The 10390-nt window shown below is 35.8% G+C and overlaps 2 protein-coding genes across 2 annotated transcripts in view; both read right to left on the bottom strand.

The window, feature by feature from the left end:
* LOC106122757 (uncharacterized) overlaps window positions 1–1233 on the bottom strand; it is a 6595-nt gene extending 5362 nt beyond the window's left edge. Inside the window, exons 1-2 of the mRNA XM_013318844.1 lie at window positions 1045–1233; window positions 45–200 (exon numbers count right to left, since the gene is read on the bottom strand). Coding sequence (XP_013174298.1) covers window positions 45–200; window positions 1045–1170 — 282 coding nt within the window. The 5' untranslated portion in view covers window positions 1171–1233. The remainder of the gene's footprint in view (window positions 1–44; window positions 201–1044) is intronic.
* Window positions 1234–2166: 933 nt separating this feature from the next.
* Window positions 2167–10390, bottom strand: part of Klp64D (kinesin-like protein 64D) — a 23315-nt gene continuing 15091 nt past the window's right edge. Inside the window, exons 4-15 of the mRNA XM_013318979.1 lie at window positions 9764–9894; window positions 9022–9221; window positions 8083–8280; window positions 7416–7546; window positions 6818–6870; window positions 6225–6358; window positions 5643–5719; window positions 4766–4946; window positions 4278–4382; window positions 3779–3910; window positions 3468–3590; window positions 2167–2582 (exon numbers count right to left, since the gene is read on the bottom strand). Of these exons, the coding sequence (XP_013174433.1) occupies window positions 2445–2582; window positions 3468–3590; window positions 3779–3910; window positions 4278–4382; window positions 4766–4946; window positions 5643–5719; window positions 6225–6358; window positions 6818–6870; window positions 7416–7546; window positions 8083–8280; window positions 9022–9221; window positions 9764–9894 (1603 nt within the window). The 3' untranslated portion in view covers window positions 2167–2444. The remainder of the gene's footprint in view (window positions 2583–3467; window positions 3591–3778; window positions 3911–4277; window positions 4383–4765; window positions 4947–5642; window positions 5720–6224; window positions 6359–6817; window positions 6871–7415; window positions 7547–8082; window positions 8281–9021; window positions 9222–9763; window positions 9895–10390) is intronic.

The raw sequence follows: 10390 nt of genomic DNA, 5'->3' as shown, positions 1-10390 counted from the left end.
AAAGATGCTTCAAACCTAATAAAATGCAAACAAATTAAACTAACTCGATTAAAATGCGTCCTTTTAATAGCCATCACTAGCCGCGTGTTTTCAAGCGCCACATCGAGGACATTCCGCCGCCATTTTGGCAGATTTCGCGCCAAAATCCGAGCATCATAGAGCGGCGGTGAACTGTCCACAACTGCTTTGACATGTTTGTACTGGAATGGTGTTTTTATCTCTGATTTACATAATGCCAGTACAGTAGCTCTGACCTGCTATAGACTGTTATGGTTCACTGGCGCTAATTAGTATTTTTTATATTTATATCATAAAGTGGCAAACGAGCGAGCGGCCACCTGAAAGCGAAGTAACCTAGGGGTCTAGAGATCTGTGATAATTTAATTTGACTTATGCAATAAGCAACAATTAATTTATGTGTAACTTAACGTAATATGTTGTTTTTTTTATATCATAAGGTGGCAAACGAGCGGGCGGGCACCTGAAATCGCAGAATTAGCGAAGTGACCGTTGCCCATAGACATACACAATTGCATATGCGTTGCCTACCTTTAATCGACGTAGGAGAGGATGCACAGTAAGAAAATATTTTCCCTTCCCATGCATCCTCTCATCCGGAAAGTTCACTTCCACTTCCCATCCTTTCCTTATAAGAAAAAGGGTGGGAAGGGGAAAAAAGGACTTAATTAGGCCTCCGGAACGCACACTCATCAGACGAAACTGAGGGATGCTGAAATACTGTACTGGCATAACCTTAGCCTTTTTATATGCCGTACTCTAAAATAAAAATCTTTTGCTTATATTTGAATCGCTGTATCGTTTTTTTTTTATAAGAGAAGGGGACAAACGAGCGGCGGGAACACCGAGGTGATCAACGACACCCATGGACATCTGCAACACCAGATGAACTGTAATACTAGAGGACACTAGAGGAACTGTAAACTATTATGGAAGGAGTAGTAATAATCGTTATAATTATTACTACTCCTTCCATAATAGTTCTTTAATTTATTAGAATAACAACGCAATACATTTATCACTTACCTTGTCAATAACCTTCTTTTTCTTTCGTTTTGGAATCTTGTCAATTTCCGGTGGAGGTGACGCGTACTTTTTCGTCACAGATTCAACGGATTTCGCTTTATTTAAAATAGCACCGATAAGAGTCATATTACACGATAATATAGAAATAAAAGTAAATAATACATTAGAAAAATATCAAATAGATTGAAGTCAGAAAATTATAATCTATGTGGTCTTGAATTTAATTTTGACATATACGTAAATAAATCATACAAATAAAAAAGTGAGTAATTCGTGAGTACGTTATGGAACAAGAACTAAGAAATAAAAGTAACGAATCACGCAAATTATTATATATTTATCATAGTTCATAGCAACACTGAATCATAACTAAATATCACAAGAATATAAAACAAAAAGCGTCAATAGCCTAACGGTTAAGGGTACGGATTTCCGACCACGAGGTCGGGAGTTCGAATCCCGCCATTCGACTATTGTCGTAAACCATATCCTAGCACAAGTCTAGAGCTTAGTTGGAATGGTAAAAGAAATATTAGTAAATTTACACAAAAAACTGCTAATATTTTTAATAAAAAAATATTAAGATACATAATATGAACATAAAAAACGTGGTAACATAAGTATAATATAAATTAAAAAACTATAACTTTAGAATAAGAAATTAATTATTAATACTGACGGTTACATTTAGTAATACCAGGTTTACATTATTCCAGTCCACAGATCGAAATATATGTTGGATTACAACTGGAATATTGTAAAAACCATCAATGCCTTCCAGTTATATTAATCATGCAATCCAGCGATGATTACAGTCGCTGCGCTGGAATAATGTAAATCGGATTTAATATATCACTGGAATGTGACTAGTATAATATCGAATGAGAATCATTTTGCCGCCAACTTCATAAGCCATTATATTTTAATTACAAAATATTTCTTTTATAATATAATATTAGAAATTAATAACATCGTAAAAAAAACTTCAAACAGTATTCTTCTAGTAGTCATAGTTCTAGTGGAAGCTGTAATAAAATTAAAGAAATCCCTAAAATTGATTTTGTTATTTAAAACCTGTAATATTTGTAACTACAATGATTTTAAATGTGTGATTGAATTTTGACATCTTTATTAAAGTTTTAAAAAACAAGTGAAATACATGAACAATAATCTAAAATCACGAAAACACGAACTGTCAAAATTATGAAAAAAAAAACATAAGACAAAGGTTTTTCTACAATTCTTCCACGTTTAAGCATAAATACTTTTTCGTATAAATATTTTACCGATTTCTACTTAATTGGTAATATTTAAGCTATAGATTAAATACGGTAAAAATGGAATTATTTCACCAAAGATTAAATGAAGCTAGCATGAGTACATCATAGAGTAAGTAATGTTTACTGTCGTTGGCGTAATGCCACAGAATTAGGTCTTGGGACTGCGGACTGGGGCCGCGCCAGTCTGGTACCAGGTCGCGTTCCCCCCACTGACGAGTACGACAGATACCGGTCCGATAGATCTGGGGGTTCCACCTGCTATAAAAATAAATAAGTTTTTTTTTAAATTAAAATCATGAATTAAAAATGTTTACCAAACAAGGATATCTAGCCCGATGAGACAAAGCTACATAAGAAGACGGTTTCCGTACGAAAATGACTTGGAGACATTTTTTTAATATTAATAGAGGGGCGCTAGTGAGCTATAATTTAGTTTGGCTCATGCCCACCGGGTCAGATAGTCTTGTCTTGTGTACAGTCGCGCACAGTTCCATTATCAGATTTGTTCAAGTTTGTGAGTGTACACTCACGTACACAAACAAATGTCACCTCCATCGCAATTAAAGTAACATTTAGTTGTTAAGTGTACATTCGTGTACAATATATATTTACGTGTGATGTTTGTACAGTCACGTACAATAGGAGCTAACGTGTACTATAAGTGCAATTGCTTACAATATGTCCCTCGTATTCAGTGGTTGTGTACAGTCGCGCACAGTGCATGAAAATGTATGTTGTGTTCATAATGTAAGCTCACGTGTATTATGTGTACTGTCACGCACAGTGTTATCTCACGTGAGATGTTTCACCCTTAACACGTTAGCTGCCATGTCGGACTATATGTCCGACGAATTGTAAATATTTAAATAATAAGTATATGAGAAATGTAAATAAGGTATTACTATATTTTTAGGTGTTTTCAAATGGTTTTGGACAAAATTAAAAAAAAATCGTTTTTCGAAAAAACATTCTGGCAGCTAACGTGTTAATACTTGCTTGTTGTGTACAATCGCGCACAATATATGCACACGTATATGTAAGCTCACGTGAGTAGTGTATACAGTCACGCACAACGCTTACATCTTGTGTACAATCGTGTACAGTGTATGGTGAGATGTGTACAGTCGTGTACATTGTACTTACATGCTTGTGTGTCCGTTGAGGGCGTTGGTGCGGCGCGTTCATATTGTTGCCAGTGTACGCGACACACTTCACCTGCCATTCGCCGAGTTGTTCATTCCAGTGTACGTATTTATCGATTAACGCCTGAAAATAATAGATTCCTTTAGTTTTTTTTAATTTTTTTAAATCGTTTATGGACCATTTTATTCAAATTAGTGAGGGGACATAAACGTCGACATTTTAGTAAGAATAGTGTTGTACCAGTACACCGGCATAGTGTCGGATTTTCTAACCTAACACTAGATGGCGTTAGTTGTTTGTCAAGTTGGTACCTGGTACTCCTTGGGTATGTAAGAGTCGAGTACAAGGTCTGCGAGTTGTATCTCGCGGCGTAGAGCTCGTACTCCATCCAGGATGCCCTCCATCTCCCGTTGCTGCTCGCGCTGCTGGTCAGCCAGCTCCGCCTGAGGAAGCACAGGATTAGACAAGTTCCTGTCGTAGACTTTCCTTGCTATTGTAAATGCGAATGTTTAGATGGATGTTTGTTAGAAGTTATCTCCAGAACGAATGTTTGTTCTCATTTTGGTGAAATTTGGCCTAGATGTAGAATCTTGCAAGAACTTATAGGCTATTTTTTTTTATTGGACGGTCTCGCGTGGTACAGCTGTTTTTTTTTTAAAAAAGGAAAGATGGATAGGAGGATCTACTCCTTCGTCGATTAAAGGTAGGCAACGTATCTATCAACGTGTCTAAAAACTTCGCTATTTCGGCGAATTAAGGCGATTTCTCGCCATTTTTTTTTGCCACCTTATAATATAAAAAGAATAGTACCTTAGCAGAGTTAAGTAGTTGTACGGCACGTTTGAGTTTCCTTGTCTTAGCTGCGTTTTCCTCCTGCAGGCTGGAGTACCGCTCCTCCAGGTCCAGACGCTCCGCCTGTGACAGAAATATATCTGTCCTTGTCTCACTTATATTATAATATGCATGTTGGTAAGTGACAGCTGTATGCAGTCTATCGAGTTTACATCTGTCCTTGTCTCTCTTATGTAATTATATTAATGTCAGTAAAGGACAGCTTAGATTGCTATTTATAAATACAAAGTAGGATATAATTTCTAAATGATTGGCCAAAAAAGGGTCTTAGTAATTAGAAATATCACATTACCCTGTTTTTCCTCTAAAAGGCAGGGTAAAGGGTATCTTACGAAAATTTCCCTTCCGATACCAAAAAAAGACATCTGCGCAGTAACCCCTACGCTGTCCCGAGCGGATAAGATATTTGAAAACTTCTATACCAATAACTAAAAGGCGGAGTTAACCTCTTTCTTCTGCAAGTCTTCCTGCAGCCTCAGTTCATTGAGGGTGCGTTGTTCCAGTTCCTTTGCTGCCTGTTCCAGTAACCGGCGCTGCGCGTCCGCCTTGTCCAGCAAGTTCTCACCACCAACCAGCACTTTGGACTCCAAGCGTTGTAACTTCTCTTTAAGTTCTTCTTGTTGCTTCCTGTATACAAGCATCAGTTTATTATCTTATTAACTGTGGGTTTCCGAGACTAACTCTGTATAAAACATATTGTACCTGCCATTGCTACAACAGAGATAAAAATATGTTTTAAACGGAGTTTATAGTCTTAGAAACCTACGATAAGAGCCATTTACTTATGGATTTTATTCTTACTAATATTATTAATGTAAAAATTTAGACGTATGGATGGATGTTTGTATGAAGTTTTCTTCAGAACCGCTGGAATGTACCTCGATGAAATTTGGCATAGATGAAGCGCATAGTCTGGATGATCATATAAGCTTTTTTTTTAATTCAGACCAGAGGAAGTCGCGGTTAAAAGCTAGTGTATAAAGTGAATGCTTATTTCCCTTGGTTACAGCATCACGCGTGAATTGATAGACGGATGTCCCTGTGTTTTTTTTTCAGAATGTAAAACAGAAAAATTAGGATCCTGATGAAATATGGTATAGAGGAATATAGTGTAGATAGCTATTTATTTAGCGTCTTTTTTTAATTCCGAGCAGACAAAGTCACGGGCAAAAGTCATGTGATTTTTTAGCAACTTTAGGGTTCTGTACGTCGAAAAAGAAAACGGAACCCTTATAGGATTACTTTGTTTGTCTATTAAGACTATTTTTCTCAGGAACGCGGGAATATATCCAGCTGGAATTTATTTCAACTTTCTATACTTACTTAGTCTTTTGTAATTCAGCTTTCTTTTCTTCCAGAGCTTTCCTCGCCTGATGCGCTTTCTCTCTGTTTAATTTAACCTGAAATCAAATATATCATTAAAACCTCTTTTCATATATTGTTTTAATATTTAATTAATTTACTTTTATTTAAGAACAAATCAATTTAAAATTGACTTGAAATTATCAATATTCTTTCCAGCCAGTTGTTATACTGTTGTCTCTATTTTATCAAAGAGAAGGAAAGGGATAACAATATTATTAATTTTATTTCATATTATAAATATCGTAAACGCGAATGTTTAGATGGATGTTTGTTAGAAGTTATCTCCTGAACTGCTACTGATTAGACTTATTTAAATTCCGTGCGGAGTCGCGGGCGACAGCTAGCATAATATGACAAACGAGCAGTAAATTGAATTCGCTTAAATAGCGAAGCAACATCCTATTCCAATTGCTGATACACTTAACAAAAAGAAAGAAAATATTTCCCCTTCCTATATGTATATTAAATCCACGTCCCTTTCCTTACAAGTCTAGGAAGGGAAAGGGACTAAGGTCGCTGGTAAGAAAATTGTAAACGAACCTTCTCTTCCTTCCTGATCTTGCGGCGTATCTTCCTCTCTTCAGGGTCGAGAGAGTCCAGCTCGGGGTCAGTGAGGGTATCATCGCTCAGTTCCTCCTCACTGCATTCACCTTCCTCTTCGCCTTCTTCGATTTCTATAAACAAATGCTTTGAATATTACCGTCCCCACTGAACTCAGAGTCTACCCTAAGTTAACTAGGTCATAGTCAATGCTGACCCAATGACTTCATACATTTGAATTTCTTCACAGATATGTGCAGCATCACGATGTTTTCCTTCACCGTAAGAATATTCGATAAAAGTGAATCTAAAAAAACATTGGTATATGACGGTATTCGAACCCAGGACAGGCTGACAAATCAAGTGTTTAACCTCTGAGCCACCGACACTCCTAATATACACTGTCGTCAAATTAAATTACAAACTTATTATATTTGGTAATATTTGGATGGATGGATGTTTGTTAGAAGGTATCTCCAGAACGGTCTAATGGATTTTGATGAAATTTGGAATACATGTAGAGCACAGTCTGTAAGAACTCATAGGATACTAACGGACAGAGTCACGGGCGACAGCTAGTAAATACATCTTACCGTTAGCAGTCTCTTCCAATTGTTTTTTGAGTTGATCAATCTCTTGTTGAAATCTGAAATTATTATTTTTATATATTACTAATATTATAAATGCGAATGTTTATATGTATATTTGTTACGTATCTCCAGAACGACTGCATAGATTACGCTAAAATTTTTTATAATAACATAGTCTGGAAGAGTCGCAGTCGACAGGTAGTCTGACTAATATTATAAATGCGAATGTTTGGATGGATGGATGTTTGAAGGTATCTCCGGAACGGCTGAACAGATCTCGATGAAATTTGACATGAACGTAACCTGAAAAGTAACCTAAAAAAGTTTTTTTTAGGTTAGGTTTCAGCTATGCGTCCTGGAAGCCTAATTTAGTCCTCTTTCCCTTCCCACCCTTTTTATTATAAGGAAAGGATGGGAAGTGGAAATGGACTTTCCGGATGAGATGCATGGGAAGGGAAGATATTTTCTTTCTGTGCATCCTCTCCTCCGTCTCCGTCGTGCGTATGTCTATGGGCTGTCACTTCGCTATTTCAGCGATTTCAGGTGGCTCGCTCGTTTGCCATCTTATGATATATAAAAATATATTTGAAACGGTCTATACCTGGTGAGCAATGCATCTCCAGGTTCGCTGTTGACGTGCGTCTTGTTCTCAATATTTTTAGCGCGGTTTGCATATCGCAGTGTGCTTATTGTTTCGACGTAGTTTGATTCCGCTGGACCAATTGTTGCTATCTAAAATATATATATCAAATTATTCAATAATATAACTATATTACAAAGATTATAGTTATGTCAGCGTTAATTTTAACAACTGGACTGGACTAGTCTAAACACGCAGTGCATTTGACTGTTTATTAAATTATAATAATTTTAATAAGTTGCAATCTAATTGACTTCAAACGCTGGACTGGAATAATATAAACATACTGTGCATTCCATTGTCAGTTTACATCATTCCAGTCAAGTGTAATCCAGCGTTGATCTAGAATACTGAACTGGAATAACGTCATCACCTACAATGCATTCCAATGCGAATTACAAAGATACCAAAGATTTATAAATCACTAGACTGGAACAATGTAAACTAATATATTGCAAATTAATGATTTACATCATTCCAGTTACCATACGATACTCTAATCGCTGGACTGTACTAATGTAAACAAAAACAGTGCAATCTATTGTTAGTTTACACAATTCCAGTTATAATCCAGTATTATACACTGAACTGGAATAGTATAAACCTGAAATAAGATCTATATCCTTACCATAACAGTCTTGGAGTTGCCTCCGAGTGAATCCTGCAGCAGTCGGGTCAGCTTTGAATTGCGATAAGGTATATGTGTAGACTTGCCGTCAACTAACGCTGATATAACGTTGCCGAGAACAGACAGCGACTGGTTTATCTTACTGGCTTCCTTCAAACGTGTTCCAGTCGCTTGAGTCTTACTCTGACGTTCAGAACCCTGGTATAAATAAAAATAAGTTTAAAGTGGGTTTCTGATACCAAAATCTTCGTTTAAAACAGTGGTTCCTAAACTTATTTTGTCTACTCCCTACTTTGAGAATAAATATTTTTTTGGCGCCCTCATATTTTCACATATTTAAAAACCACTATAACTTCGAATTAAATTAATTAATTATTGTGACCTATATATGTATATTACCGGAGAATTGTAAACCAAACTTTTACTTTAACCCGCAACTTGAGACCTGCAGCGCCCACAAGGGTGCGTTATCGCACACTTTGGGAAAAACTGTTTTAAAACATAATGTTATCTTTATTTTGTCAAATGACAAAGATAAAAATGTTTTATACAGAGATTTCGATATCAGAAAACATAGGTAAATAAGATATCTCATCTTACTAATATTATAAATGCGAATGTTTAACTGTATGTTTGTTACAAGGTATATCCAGAACAGCTGAATGTATCTCGTTAAAATTTGACATACATATAGAACATAGTCTGGAAAAACACATAGACTAATTAGGTTTTTATAATACCAAACGGACAGAGTCGCGGGCGACAACTAGTCCAAATAAAATTATAAATGCGAATGTTTAAATGGATGGATGTATGTTTGTAGGTATCTCCAGAACGGCTGTATAGATCTTTTTGATATTTGTCGAAGATATAGAACATAGTCTGGAAGAACACATAGGCTACTAATTAAGTTTATTTTGACTGTAGTTAGATAATTACCGCTAGATCGACAAGATGCAGCTTCCCCATCTTAACGTGCGTCTTCCCATCGTTCCCCTTCTTACTACTCTCGACGGTAATGGAAAAGATAGCATGGGAACGTGAACTTTCTATATTCATAGCCGTAGCCCCAATATGTCGATTCTTATTACCAACTGACATAATCTTCTCTAACTCATCAGCATTATGTACCACGTAACCTGGATGTAGTTAAAGAATTTAATTCCTATACCACTTAGTAATATAATTGCGAATGTTTAGATGGTTTGTTACAAATCTCTGGAACTTCTTAATGGAGTTTTCTTTATGAAATTTGGCATTTGAACGTAATCTAGTAGAACATATATGGTACTTTAGTAAGTAAAGTTTTTTGCAGGCGTAGTTATGGCGACGGCTTGTTGAGTTTAAAACTCTAACATGGCCAACTAGCCTGGTGATAATCGGGTTTTTGTTTTTTTTTTAATTTTTTTTTGTAGTTTTTGTTGTTAGTAGTTTTCAAAGGAATACTTAATTTAGAAATAAAGAAAAATATTTTTTATCACAAATATCTTACTAATATTATAAATGCGAATGTTTAGATCTTTGTTTGAGGATATCTCCAGAACGGCTAGATGGATCTAGATGAAATTTGGTATAGATGTAGAACATAGTCTGGAAGAACACATAGGCTACTTATTAAGTTTTTTTTTAAATTACGATCGGATGGAGTCGCTGTTAATAGCTAATCAATATGAAAGTTTACCGGTAAGGTCTTTAACAAATACGCCGATGTCAGGTCTCTCTTTGACCTCCAAACTCTGGTGCGGGTTGTTACCGAGCAGATCGCGAACTTCTTCATTGTAGATTTCTAGATATGTCACGCATACCAAGAACCTGGAAAATAACATACGGAAATATAAATCTTACTAATATTATAAATGCGAATGTTTAGATGTATGTTTGTTTGAACGTATCTCCAAAACGGCTGAACAGATCTTGATGAAATTTGGCATACATATAGAACATAGTCTGGAATAACACATAGGCTACTTATTAATTTAATTCTCCGTATGGAGTCGCGGACAGCTAGACTCTGTATAAAACATATGTTTTGAATAGATTTGGTCTTAGAAATACAAGATTAAGTATAGATTCTTTATAATTTTTTTATCTCGTATACTTTCAAAATAATTCTAGCTCCAATAAACACATTGAGTGCCACCAAACAAGCTGTAGAGCGCACTTTTATACATGAAAATCATATTAGCATCGAATGTGTTAAAATTCGCAGCGACTTTACACAACGATCTTTGTCTTTGATGACAGATAAAAATAAATGTCTATGTAAGGAACGGTATCAATACTATATGACCCGTTTAGGGGGGGGGGG

The sequence above is a fragment of the Papilio xuthus genome, unplaced genomic scaffold, assembly GCF_000836235.2.
Source record: "Papilio xuthus unplaced genomic scaffold, Pxut_1.1 DF826776.1, whole genome shotgun sequence".
NCBI classification, from domain to species: Eukaryota; Metazoa; Arthropoda; class Insecta; order Lepidoptera; family Papilionidae; genus Papilio; species Papilio xuthus.
The sequence above is the reverse complement of the archived record's forward strand: the minus strand, read 5'-3'. Positions and strand labels throughout refer to the sequence as shown.